The sequence below is a fragment of the Archocentrus centrarchus genome, chromosome 23 (genome assembly GCF_007364275.1).
Source record: "Archocentrus centrarchus isolate MPI-CPG fArcCen1 chromosome 23, fArcCen1, whole genome shotgun sequence".
Taxonomy (NCBI): domain Eukaryota; kingdom Metazoa; phylum Chordata; class Actinopteri; order Cichliformes; family Cichlidae; genus Archocentrus; species Archocentrus centrarchus.
The window spans coordinates 369754-383855 of NC_044368.1; the positions used below are offsets into that span (position 1 = coordinate 369754).

At 46.2% G+C, this 14102-nt stretch overlaps 1 protein-coding gene across 1 annotated transcript in view; it reads right to left on the reverse strand.

The window, feature by feature from the left end:
* Positions 1–240: 240 nt before the first annotated feature.
* stab2 (stabilin 2) overlaps positions 241–14102 on the reverse strand; it is a 36209-nt gene continuing 22347 nt past the window's right edge. The window contains 34 exon segments of the mRNA XM_030720608.1: positions 241–601; positions 736–846; positions 1173–1304; positions 1394–1504; positions 1769–1915; positions 1998–2117; positions 2216–2322; positions 2630–2795; positions 2887–3020; positions 3721–3862; positions 3947–4140; positions 4219–4326; positions 5355–5459; positions 5535–5684; positions 6149–6272; positions 6354–6413; positions 7043–7189; positions 7260–7349; positions 7931–8107; positions 8403–8474; positions 8952–9080; positions 9229–9378; positions 9458–9544; positions 9613–9657; positions 9725–9844; positions 11058–11129; positions 11209–11282; positions 11710–11835; positions 11918–11991; positions 12079–12136; positions 12431–12526; positions 12608–12803; positions 12881–12982; positions 13966–14028. Of these exon segments, the coding sequence (XP_030576468.1) occupies positions 542–601; positions 736–846; positions 1173–1304; positions 1394–1504; positions 1769–1915; positions 1998–2117; positions 2216–2322; positions 2630–2795; positions 2887–3020; positions 3721–3862; positions 3947–4140; positions 4219–4326; positions 5355–5459; positions 5535–5684; positions 6149–6272; positions 6354–6413; positions 7043–7189; positions 7260–7349; positions 7931–8107; positions 8403–8474; positions 8952–9080; positions 9229–9378; positions 9458–9544; positions 9613–9657; positions 9725–9844; positions 11058–11129; positions 11209–11282; positions 11710–11835; positions 11918–11991; positions 12079–12136; positions 12431–12526; positions 12608–12803; positions 12881–12982; positions 13966–14028 (3849 nt within the window). The 3' untranslated portion in view covers positions 241–541.

The window sequence follows — 14102 nt, forward strand, 5'->3', positions numbered from 1 at the left end:
GTGTTTGCTCAATTGGTTTTTTCCCACCTTACTCTTATTATTGTACTTTGTTTTAGTGTTGTGATTTATGTCTTGCAAGCTTATTTATATTGATTTATTCTGCCTTACAGAAACCTGGTTACAGATCATTCACCCCCCCCCCCCCCCCCCCCCCCCCCCCCACACACACACACCACACACACAGTCTGAGGTGGATCAGAGCTTTCATAATGAAATGAGTTCATGTGTCACATTTCTTGTTCAGTTTGGCTTTATTATTCATTCATGGGGTGTTTAATATCTGTTCATTGAAACATTTTGCAGTAAAATGTATTTAGACAAGAATCATTTGATAAATGTGAGGAAGTGGAAAACTGCGTTCTGTCTCTGGTGGGGATGTTTGGGAGCCTTTCTCTGCACCAAGAGGTGAAGGAGTCTTTCAGTCCTCACAAAGAAAAGCCTGAAACGGGACTCAGCGGCACAGGAACTGAAGCTGGCTGCAGACCTTTGAGTCCACAGAGGTATATAAACATCACTGAGGGTTCCAGCAGGAACCTCCCTCTCAGCTGATCTGCAGCAGGTCGTAACTACCTGCATTCTCCACCTCATGTTTGTCGTCCACCTGCAAACACAGTGTAACTTTACAGCTGCTGACCTGCTCAGTAATCATCTCACTGCAGACTTCACCAGTTATTAGTGTTGGAGCTGTAGCTGTTGTTTCAGATGTTTCATTCCCACCACGTGCTGCTGACTCACTGTGACTGCAGGCTCGCCAGACTCGGCAGCTTCGGGAGCCGCTTCATAAACCGGGTTACAGATGCTGCGGCTGCAGTTTGCAGGTGGAGCTTCTTCCTCCCCGTCATCCTCCTGTCAGGGTAACCACAACCCAACACCAGGAGTAACTCTTCAAAATAAAAGCTCTCACAAAGTAGGAATGTTTGATGAAAATGTTTCATTACTAAATGAAACTGTGGTGAAGAAAGTTTGTTCTATAATGCTAATGACAGATGTCCACACCAGCAGCAGCTTCCACAACACTAACAGCAGTGATACAAAAGCAACAACATGAGAAACATCAGCGTTACATTAGAAACAGTGTTACATTAGAGCATGTCTCACTGTGTGCTCATGCTGAAGTCTGTGGGCTCTCTTAGTTGTATCAGTGTAATAATAAGACATGTTCAGAGTCTGACCTTGAAGTAGTGGAACTGGAAGGGTTTAGTGCTGTGGCTGTAGAAGCGGTACCCCACGAAAATGGCTCCACCCATCAAAGCCATCAGCAGCACCACGCCGATACCCATCCCCGCTTTGTGTGCCGCATGCATCTGCAGAGCCAATCGGAGACGAGCTCAGAGGTCAGATAAGATGAAAAGCCTAGGTACTCTGGCTGATGATGGAGGAAGGCCCAACTCACCTGTGGATGAGGAGACGGGGCTTTCAGAGGCGCCTGGAGAACGTGGATGATGCCGTTTGCAGCCAGGATGTCCGAGTCAGTGACAAAACGGTCATTGATGTAACGGGAAGACTGAGAGGATGAAAGCAGTTCCAAACTTAATGAAAACGTCACACAAACTTTGTTCTAAACCTTCAGTGAGCTTTAATGCAGGACTTGCTTTGAGAGATGATTTGAATGTTGTGATTTGGACATATTTTATTTGATTGTCAGATACATATGATATAGATACAGAGGAGCTTTGACACAAAGCAGGCATCCTGAGGACTCTGATACAGTGAACAGGAGGACAGAGGTGTGCGAAGGCACTGAAGTTAGTGCAGGTTTGGTTCTGACCAGAGCCGAGGGATTGAGCTGGTCAGCGACTCCGAGGACGGTCAGACTGCCGACTCGAGTTCTGATGCGACTGCCATTCTTCAGCTGGCTCAGAGGGAAAGCCCGACCCTCCGACAGGTGGAACTCGATGTCCCTCAGAGACAGAGTCTGTGGGGACACACAGGTGAGACACACCTGCAAAACTAACTGTATGTGTGCTAAAGTTCCAGGACGTTTGCATGTGACTCACCTGGTTGCCAGGCAGGCCACTGTTGTCAGGTACGAACAGAGTGGACTGCACCGTCAGGTTACTGAGACGCTGCACAAACTGCTTCCCCGACTCAGACGCCAGGGAGCAGTTCAGAATTTGCTGCAGAGGGAAAGATGTGTTTTTATCTGTGAAGATTAATTATCAGCATGATCCAATTGATCTGATCGTGCTGAGACTGGATGTGATGTCAGACTCACAGTGAGGAAGTTTGAGAAGGTCGGTGTGGATCTCAGGACCTGCAGCAGGTTTCCAGTGCAGCTGAATCCGTCCCCAACATAACCTGCTTTACACTCACACTTCACCTCTGAGACAAAGAACACAGCGACTGATCATAATCGATACGCTGACATCCTGTTTCTGACCACGGTCTGTGGTTTCAGTCTGAGCTGACCCCCCCCCCACAGACATCAACATTTTACTGATGTCATCATTTACAAACGTAAATCCTATTTTAGATGAAATGAACATTACCTCATCATGATGTCCGCATATGTGGATAAACATGTCCATTAAAGAAATTTGACAAATAACATCTGCAAACAAATATCTCGGGTATTTATATGTTAGTGAGGGCCGCCTGCATGAAGCCAAACATCATCTTCCTCCCTCACCCTTCAACCTGTAACAGAAGGTGTCCCAGGTCTCGCTCAGGTTTTTGCGGATGCCGTAGTCCACGATGCCCACGTGTCCAAAGCCGCAGTTGGGGTTGGAGTAGGTGGTGGGGTACGCCACCCGGGCCTGGTCCAACCAGCCGGCAGCACACATGTTCAGCCCGCCCTGCAGAGCCAAACACAGCCGGCAGGTTTCAGTGGAGCGCCGTGAGCCCGCAGTAGGTTCTATAGGAGGCTGCTGTGATGCATTCACTGACCTGCTGAGCATAGGCTAGCTGAGTGTATGTGGCCAAGCGGCCTTCCTCTGCAGCGCAAGCCTGCTGAGCTGCCGTGTAGTTCAGTTTGTACTGACCTTTCTTGGAACGATAGTGGAACACACCAAGCATTGCATCTACACAACAACACACAACAGAGACAAAGACAACACAACCAAATCAGCAGAAATCCTGAGTGAGGAATTCATCATTTCAAGGTTATCACTGAAAGTACCATTTAGATCAGGGCTCTTCAACTCCAGGCCTTGAGGACCCCTGTCCTGCAGGTTTTAGATGTGTCCCTGATCTAACACACCTGAGTCAAATGGCTGAATTACCTCCTCAGTATGCAGTCAAGTTCTCCAGAGTCCTGCTAATGACTTCTATATTTGATTCAGGCGTGTTGAATCAGGGACACATCTAAAACCTGCAGGACAGGGGCTCTCAAGGCCTGGAGTTGAAGAGCCCTGATTTAGATGCACTTTGAAGGAACAAGAAATGGTTTTGAACTTGAAAGTTCAAAACCATTTCTTGTTTGAAAACCTGCACATATCAAACTGAAGTCACGAGTGGAAAAGGTGTGTGTGAACCTGCACACACATATCTTTGTGTTTCTAGCTTTTTAAGCAGAGAGCAGTTAAAGATGCAGAGAGTTAAAACATGTATGCAGCTTAGAAGCACTTACATGTATAAAATTACTGGAAATAAGTGACAGAGCAGTAAAAATGGACCTGGCAGAAGTATTATAGCTTATTTGTCGTCCTGGCCTGCACAAAACACTCCAGCTCATTGGCTCATCGTCCAGTGAGTCTCCACCTCAGGGTTGTGAACGCGTACCTTCAAAGTGGAGGTCGGTGCATTTGGCGTCCAGGTGACACTGGCCGTTGTTTTGCAGACAGCGGCTGATGGGCAGCTGTTTGACCTCACAGGTCACTCCGTCTCCGATGTAGTTGTCCTTACAGCTGCACTTCCTCCTCCCCTGTTCACATACACATTTTACAGGTGAGAAGAAGTGAGGACCTCATGGTGCAGTCTTAGAGACAAGGTCCTCTGTTGTCCTTACCGGAGCCGTCATGGTGCAGGTGGCGTGTTCGTGGCAGCCTCCGTTGTCTCCAGATGCACAGGGGTCAATGGGCAGGCAGGTGAACCCATCTCCAGTGTGACCTTTGGGACAGGTGCAGCTCACCTTCCCTCCTTTCTGTGAGCATTTGGCCCCTTTAGCACAGCCACCATTCCAGATCTGACAGACGTCTACCACTGCAGGGACAGATCGACAGATTCACCTACAACCCTTAAAAAGAGAAAGATGCTGCTTCCCAGCGGTCCACCTGTTACCTGTGCAGGTGAATCCATCTCCCTCATGAAAGGGCCGGCACACACAGGTGTTGTTTTCCTTACAGACAGCTTTTGGAGAGCAGGGTGGAGAACACTGAGGCACCTCAGCTGGAGGAGACACAGAAACATCATCATTGTGTGGGACAGACACACTGAAGCTGCACCATCTGTGTGAGCAGGTTAGAGCATCTGCTGGTGGGACGGCAGTATTAGATCCATTACAGGTGCGTTGGTGTAGAACAGGTAAGGACTAAAAACAAGGAAAAGACAGAATTAGCTTGAAATGGTTCTTAAGTGATGGCAACTATTTATAAGAGCAGAGCTGAGAGTCAAAAGGATCCAGACATGTGGCCTAGTGCGCTGGCCAGATAACATCTGGATGCAGAGAGACGAAAATGAGTTTGGATGAAGAACGTTTGTGATCCAGTCCAGCAGGGACTGTGGAGAGCCTGAGAGCTTTATTGTGAGGAACACCTGTGCATCATCAGCATACAGTGACAGCTGATCAGTCCCTGATGAGACCATCAGTCAATCTCTGTGAGCTTCTCTGTCCAGCTTTTCCATTTGTATATATTTTGAATATCCATCTATCCATTTTCTTCAATTTATCTGGAGTCGGGTCGTGGGGGCAGCAGCCTAAGCAGAGAAGCTTAAACCTCCCTCTCCCCAGCCACCTCGTCCAGCTCATCCAGGGGTACACTGAGACATTCCCAGGCCAGAGAGACATAACCTCTCCAGCGTGTCCTGGGTCTGCTCCGGGGCCTCCTCCCGGTTGGACATGCCTCATCCAGGAGGTGCCAGGAAGCATAGTCAGATGCTGAACCACCTCAACTGGCTCCTTTGAATGTGGAGGAGCAGCAGGGGCCAAGAGCCACGTTATACCTGTCTCACTTTCTTTGTAAGGTCTGGTCTCCTTGTTTTGGTTTCAGCAGTCCACTCAGAAAGACAGGAATAAAATGGCAGGAATATCTCCTTATTTCAAAATTATTAAAGCTTTCCAGTCTGGTTTATGAGACACATTTTGAGCTCTTTCATTCTCAGGGTACCGTCTGACCCACGGTGAGAGCTGGTGAGCATCATTAGGAATGATCAGCTTTATTAAATTCAGTCACAGCCCATTAATGAAATGAACTCACTCTGCTGGATGTCACACCGGTCTCCGGTCCATCCAGCCTCACAGAAGCACAAACCCGTACCTCTCCATCCGTCATCACATGAGCCATGCTCTGAGCAGTTACAGGCTGAAAAACAGACGGGTTAGGATGACACGAATGTTACAATCAGACACCACAGAGAAAGCCCCGCCTACTACTCACCTTTACAGGTGGGTCCATAGAATCCATCACTGCACAGCTCACAGGCCGTGCCTCTGAAACCGGCATCGCAGGTACAGGTGCCGTTACCAAGGTGACCGTCATCACATTTCCCACGGTTATTGCAGAGAGAGCCGACTCCCCCCGGACAGACTGGACAGGGGGGTGGGAGTGGGGGTGGCATCAGCAGCTGAATGTGTCAATCAATCAATCAACGATTTAACCTGCTCATTTATAAACTGATGTCAGTGTGATGTGCCTCTGACGACCCCGCTAACCCTAACTCTGACTGCATCTTTGTTTTCATTGGTTCTCCCAGTTCTTGACGATCGAGGAACAATAATCGTTCTAACTGACACACTGTTCACAGTTTTTCTAGAAAACTTCTTTTGGAGCTTTTCCAACATTTAGAGCGATGACTCAGACCTCAGAGGCCTCAGAGGGCGGAGTCACTGGTTTATGTGGTGAACGTGAAGAAATGATTCACATTTTTAGTTTTTATCATGTAAGCCTCAGAAATGTTTGTAAATACTGATAAAAAATCATTATGCTGAGGAATCTCTGTGTTTGAGGCGCTGGGCCGTGAATCAGAACCATAGATGCTGACATCATCTCACCCAGACAGTCTCGGCCATAGTAACCACGGCAACACTTTGGCTGCCAGATGGTGATGGTGCAGACGGGGCGGCAGCCGGTGTTTTTGGCAAAGTGAATGGTGGGCAGGTCGCACTTCTGAACCTCCTGAACACAAAACAACAGAGATGTTTGCCGCAAAGCTCAGCGCCACACACTCACTATGATTGATAAAAGATGGACTCAGACCTTCCTGATGGCTCCTGCAGGACAGCGAGTGGCAGAAGAGCTGCACGCTCCACAGTTTGCCTACCAAAGAAGAAGAGAAACCAGATCAGACCTGTCCCCTCTCTGGTTGTGGACTCTTTACCACCCCATTTCTTTCATGCAGTGACTCTTCAAAGTGAGATGATCTTCTCAGGGGAACTCAAAGGACAGTAAAGGGACAGCAGCAGCAGTGGAATTTTCTTATGGGCCATCAAAAGAAAAGCACACTTGAATCTGAATACAGCAGCTTAAACTGGGCCAACAAACACTGTGACCTCCAGACCCACTGTGAATACACAGAAAAGCAGACAAACAACCCACACAGCTGAGATTCAGTCCCAAAGCAGCACACACCCCATTTTTACTGTTTCTCAGTTAGAACCCGCTCCTAAATCTAAAGTCATTTCACAGCTAGTTCCCTCAGTTTTTGAGGAGAGCCACCCAGACCAGGCCAGATATCACACCTTTACATTTACTGAACTTATTCCACCATTTAAGCCTCGGGTTAACGGGTGAGGACACAAACTCAGAGTCGACCAATCACCGAACGTGTGCTCTCCTTTCTGACTGACAAAGCAAACAAAAGGTGTGCAAACAGTTAGAACCAATCACTGCATCTGCTTGTTCCAGGTAGCATCAGGTGTATCTTGGAAAGTGAACTGAGGATTTACCGGAAGGTCAAAGGTTTGTTGCTCATCACAGCGTCCTCCGAGGCTGGGAGGAGTCAGCAGGCAGTTGATGCCGTAGGCGATCCCCGCTTTGAAGATGAGGTGTCGCCGAACGATCCGACACTTTCCATCATTGATGAAGATTTCTCCCTGTTCAAAGAACAGGTACTCATTAGGAGTCCACGTTTCTCTCTTAGACTTCTCTTACTTCTGTACTCACAATGCTGTCTGTCCCTCCGCAGGAGAAGGAGAGCGGTGAACCCTGCAGAGTGCGAGCCGAGTCCAGGTAGATCAATCCTTCAGCGTAAACCTGCGATTAAACACATTAAACTACTACCTTCATTTATGGAGTAGCTCTATCCAAACAGCACTGCACCAAACTTTGATCTCGGGTATCAAATCAAAGCTAATTAGACTCATTTTGCCCACTCTTTGGACAGTCCTGTTGCTCTGAGTTACTGCACCTATACTCCCCTTCCCACTCACTCAGGTCAGCTGACAAACTGCTTTTGGATGTGCAGTTTGGGGGGGGGGGGGGGGGGGGGGGGGCAGAGCCTTTGCTGTGGCGGCTCCTAAACTGTGGAACTCGCTGCCATTGCACATTAGACAGGCCTCTTAGACTGGCCACTTGTAATCTCTTCTTAAGACCAACTTATTTCACCTGGCTTTTGACCAGGCTTGTGATGTTGATTTTAGTCTTTGTGTACTTATTTTTTGTTTATTTTTATCTAGTTATTTTATGTATTTTATTGCTGCTTTTATCTTGGGTGTTACCTTTTTATAGGCACTATTCTTGTGTCCTGTTTCTTTGGTCAGTGCTTGCTGTTTTTAAAGTGCTTTATAAATAAAATTGGCTTGGCTCTGTAAGAGTGCCCTTTAAATAAGTTTTACCTTCTGGCCCTGCAGGATGTGATACTTCAGGTACTCCACCAGCTGGGCTCGATTGCGTTGGTGGAACAGGAAGGCCTTCTGTTCCTGCGGCAGAGATGCCAGAACACCGTCTGAGGGCAGGAAGACCGTCACTGGCTGGTACGCGACATCATTCACCAGGTCCATTACACCTGTGTCCTGAAACACATGAGATCATCCCCCACGGGAAAAAACTGGTTAACAGGACATGATTTCATTCCATCCATGTTTCGAGTGGGTGGAGCCTCTCCCAACAGTCATTAGGTGAAGGCGTGGTACACCTGAACAGGTTGCAGGGCCTGATTTAATTTTTACTACACAAATGTGATCATGTTAGGTGTTTGTTCTGAGTGTGATATTTATTATCAGAGCACCAGCTCCCAGCCACAGTCACTTTAAAGTGCTTCATACTGCAGGGCAAAGAACCTGCAGCCTCAGAGTTTTACTGTCTCACCTCCAGCAGTTTGTAGAAGGTTCGATAACCATGACGTGCAGCCACGTCAGTCAGGTTCAGCTGAGGGGAATCCTGCAGAAAAACGACACAACCAACAGCTGCTCACATATTTATATGTTTAATATGAAATGATTACTTTATGAATTCTACATTGCATTAAGTCTCAGGTCATAGTGACAGAAGAATCAGAAGCACCATCATTGCTTCAGATTTGAAGCTTTTCACTGAGTAAAAATGAGAAAAATCAGCAAACAGGAAGTAAAACACGCTGTGATGCCAGCCCACGCACACACCAGCTTCCCCTCCTTACATCCAACTTTACACAAATAGCCAGCTCATCTTTATAATCATGAAATAATTACACAGCTGGTAAAGATGATTCATTCTCATGTCACTGTTAACAGGAAAACAATCTTTTATGAATTTATCAAACTGTCCAGCAGTCTGTGAGTGATTAATAATGGTCACTGGCCTTACAGGATAATAAATGCTACATAATGAATTCATTAGTTTCTCTTTAGGATGGCTGGCTGATTGATCAGTACTCACAGGGATGAGTATGAATTTTTCTTTGTCCATGTCTGGAGGATACAGAATCCTGCTGATTTCATGGATGATCCCATTAATGCTGAGGTCATCGCTCTTTGTCACGTTTGCCTGGTTGATGAAGATTGAGCCCTGAAAATAAGCCAAACACACCCTGTCATCAATAAAGCACCTGAAGAATGCTGTTTTATCCCAATGAAGTATCGGATAAGATTCATTTAATTGGCAGGCTTTTAAAATATCGATTAACGAGGCCCGCCTCTGCCCTCTGAGGGGTCACCTGGGTGAAGCCAGTGGTCAGCACAAGTCCGGACAGGGACGTGAGGTTTCGCGGTCGGCTCAGGTCAGCGGGCAGCAGAGTGTGGCACATGATGATGTGGCTGCGCAGGACGTCAGCGTATTGTTCTCTGTATCTTGACATCTGTCTCATCTAAACAGGCAAAAATACAAACATGTTCTAACTGACGGTAAGGATAAAAATGAGGGTTTGTTCACATCAAAGGCCTGACCTGACGGGAAGTGTTGGTCCTGAAGGCCTCGGGGTTTGGAACAAAGACAGTGAATGGGCCACGGCCGTGCAGGGAAATCTCCACCATCTGAAAACAGAGTTCCCGTCAGTTAACCTGATTCTGCCAGCAGGGACGACAGTGGGAGCGTCACTCACCATCAGGCCAAAGTAAAAGTCTGTGAATCGATTCCTCTCTATTTCCTGTAAAGAGACAGCAGTTAGTGGGGAGCCCTGCGCCAACAGCTTTCATTGTGTTCCTGCTGCTCACCCTCGCCACAGTGCCTTTGCAGGTGATGCCATCTCCAATGAAATCTTGCTTGCACATGCAGCTGCGAACACCCGGACCTGTCATGTTGCACCGGGCAGACCGGTGACAGCCGCCATTGTTCTGGGCGCAGCAGCAGCGACAGGTTAGACAGGTCAGAACAAATGGCCACATTTACACAAAAAGCCTCGCTCACCTTCAGATTTGTTAGACCAAGCAGCAGCTGCAGAATGGAAACACTTCAGCTTTTTAGCTTCGTGTTTGGTATTTTTAGCCTTTATTGGCTGTAGGTAGGAGAGCATGGGGGAGGAGACAGGAAATGTTCTGAGGCACCCTGCGGCACACCTGGGTCACCAACCTGGCACATACCTGGCAGAGTCCAGCACAGACCCAGCAGCATGTTTCTGAAGTACTTCTGTATTCATTACCTTTGGCATTCCTGCAATAATTTAGTTTATTTGTTTTCAGAGCACCAAATGCTCACATCAGTCACCTGATGGCACCTTACACTCAATTTAGATTAGATTAGATTCAACTTTATTATCATTGTACACAAGTATACAATGAAAGTATGTTCCAGAACACCCATCCAAGAAACAGGTGTCTGCTGTCATGCGTCGTTATACAGGCGCTACTGTAATTTCAGGTATCATATGCATTAAGTTCACATTAATCAACAGTTCTTTGGCTTTATGCTGAGGGACTGCTGGATGGTTCTGCTCTAAGCACTTTTAGGTCCACACCACAGGCCAGCATGTTCAAATTAATGGGACAAACTAACAGAAGCTTAAATATTGTTTTTAATACTTGATGAAACTCTGAAGAACCACGGTCATCACCACATGCTGTTTCCTCCTGAGAGGCTCTGCAGGTCTTCACTGCAGCACCTTCAGCTGCTGCATGTTTGTGGGTCTCTGCCTTTAGTTGTGTATTTAATAACTGTGAAGCTGCTGGTCTGAGATCAGGTGACTGACGCAGCCGCTGAAGAACGTCCCGGTTCTTTGCCCTGAGAACCTCCTGGGCTGCTTTGGCTCTGTGGAGCTCTGATCAGTGACATCATCAATAAACCCGGCTCTGCTGCAGCCATCACGCTGCCTCCTCCATGTCAGACAGATGATGGGGTATCCTCAAAGTGACAAAAACGTCACTGTCCAAAAACTGAAGGACCTAACTGCATGCTGTGCCTCACAGTCTTCCACCAGTTTAGTATAGAAACCCCATTCTGAGCTGTTTGTGTGATTATTAGTGGAATATTCTGACAGTCATTCTTTATGAATCTAAATCACTCAAATTTCCATGTGGAGCTTAAAAGCAGTCAAAGTCAAGATGAACTCACCTTTCGGCACAAGTTGATGATGTTGCAGTTCTGTCCATCTCCAGAGTAAAATTCCCTGCAGACACAGGAAGTCTGCCAAAAAGAGCACATTCAGTGTCAGCAGAGTGTGTTTAAACCCACAGTCAGACTGCAGCGGGGGGGCTAGCTTTACTTTGTTTGGTCCCACATGAATGCAGTCTGCGTTGGCATGGCAACCCCCGTTTCCTTCCAGGCAGGGATTGATCTCTGTGGAGAAGCCAAAAAACATCTGCAGCACTTGAACACAACCTCTGGAATATTTTGCATCGGTATATTTGTTCAATTTCACTGTACTTTTGAAATAAGCTTAATCATTTTGCATTACTGCAGAAAACTCTGGCTTTTCTTGCAGTCAGAATAAGTACTAAATGAGTACTAATCCGATTACTATCACGTATGCAGGTTCCTGCAGTATTACTGGTTTTCCTGCTGATGCTTTCAGGATTTTGCTTGTTGCACAACTTTCATGTCACCTGTAATCCTCATTGGGCTGATTTAAAATTCCTTTCAGCTACTTTTGATTTTAATTTTAATCTGTATCTAAAATGATTTGTGTTGACTTTCCTGTTTGACTCATTACACTAACTGTACCAAAGAAGAGCAGATGTGATACAGGTGTGTCAGGTGAGTTTACCAACACACACGAGTCCATCGCCTGAGTAGCCGCTGTTACAGACGCAGTCTCTGCGGCCGGGTTGAGTCCTCTTACAGACCGCATACAGACTGCAGCCGCCGTTATCCACCGAGCACGGATCTACGGCTGCATGCAACACAAAGCATTCAGTAAACTTCGTGGTTCACAGAAATCTCAGGTCATTCACCTGCAGCTCTCGTGCTTTTACCTTGACAGAAAGTCCCGTTTCCCTTAAAGCCGGCAGCACAGAGGCACTGAGGGCCGGACGGTCTGGTCACACAGCTGCAAGTTTAACAGGAAGCACAAACCCTCAAACATCCTGCAGGCACCCCCCTGAATGAGGACACGGTTAAACCTGTGCGGACTTACTTTGCACTGCTGTGACATTTCACCGAGCCACACACTTCATCAGCTTTGGCTTCTATCTCTGCGACGACACAGACAAGAAACGAGGAGCATCAATGCATGAAAGGTGGGATAGTTGAGACAGCAGTTACAATCTGGCAGAATGAGTTTTATTCAAGGACAAAATAAAATCAGAAATGACCAAAAAAATAAATAGTCTGATAATGTAGATTTGGAGAGTATTTTTTCTTGTTGAATGACTGGAGTCTTTTTCTCACGTAGTTAAACTTATTATAAATAAATATTACTACTATTGAAACTATTGATCTCTTCTAAAACAGAAACTGTATTCTCTGTTTTACGCCTTCAGACTCACTTTGGTCACAGTGGATTCCTCTCCAGCCTATCTCACACTCGCAGGTCCCGTCACCTTTCAGGCCCTCGCTACAGCGTCCATTTTTACATTCACACTCTGCACAGAAACATGCGATGCTGAGGATGAGGGTGAAGATGAAGCTCTCAGGTAATGTGCTGAGTAATGAGCGTACTGAACCTTGGTCACAGTGAACTCCATATTTGCCGCTCTGGCAGGTTTCGCAGGCCGTCCCGTTGAAGCCTTCGTTACACCGACACACTCCGGTTCCGTTTGTCCCATCCGAACATGCTCCGTTACCGAAGCAGGGCTGGCCCTTCGGACCGGGACATGCCTCACAGTGCTCCCCAAAAAAGCCTCCACAGCACCGCCGCTCCTGAAAACACAAAGATTATGAATCTGCCATGTTGCAGTCAAAGGTGGTTACCCTGAAGGAGGCAGCAGGAGACGTACGATCTTCTTCTGGAGGCAGGTGGCTCTGCAGCCGATGTTCAGCAGCCGCTCCCCCTCAAAGATCCGGCTGAACATGCATTTCCTTGTTCTCCTCACCGACTTCTGCACGAAACAAAATGGGAACTTCTTACTTCAGTGTCTCATTAACCAGGCTGTGCACATGTGCTTATTATTAATCTGCTAAATGCTTCCAGCATTTTCTTCAATACATGCTGCAAACTGCATCACACAGTGAAGACCCAACAAACACAATTTAACACATCAAACTACACAGTAAACCCAGATTTTGATTCCACTTAAAAATGCTGAGTTCATATTACTTAAAATTGCCTAGAATGTGAACATTACTTATTAATGCTGAGTAGACTGTACTTTTTGATGGTCTATCATGTGTTTGAGTTCAAACAACTTAATATCATACAGTGTATCCCAGCAGACACGAGTATAATCAGTTATCCATGTGAAGTCATCATAAAGCAGTGAAAACTCTCACTTCCCACGCAGATGATTTGGTTCATTTAGGGTGCAGAATAAATAAAGTCAGATATGAAATACAGAGGAAATGATGCAGCCATGCCACGGTTCCACAGATTCCTGCTTTACATTTACTTTTTAGGCATAATTATATTTATATTTGAAATACCTGCTTTGTTCGTTTTTGCTCGGCTACATTTTTCCAGTCACAGACCTGTTGTGATGTGACTTTCACAGTTAACTGAGATAAGACGTGGCTATTACCTGTAACTGGCACCAAAGTGCATACAGGAAGTGTTTAGTGATAACTGGGAGGCCATGAAATCACTGACGTCCTCTCTAGAGCTTCTCTCAGTTAATATTGTATCCTAATAATTTGGACAAACTGTAGTGAATTTGTTTCTTTGTGGAGAACTTTCTTTCATAACTTAAATATAAAATCGAATCATCTGCAAACAAAGTGATTTTACACATTACCTGCAGTTATTGGTATAAAGGTTTGTTTAGAGCCCCCTGTTGGTTATAAATGGTTATTTCCTTTTTCAATCACAGTTTTATTTCTAAGCTTTGAAAGATTAATACGATGTACACTTTAAAGTCAGAAAACTTACATCTGGGATGGTGTCATTAGGGCAGATTTTGTTTTGGTGGAATAAACAGGCGACACAGTTCCCCTTTGGAGCAGAAAGAAAACGTTAATATTCATCATGAGCTTTATTCTCCATTGAACTGTTCCCTGTAAGCCTCG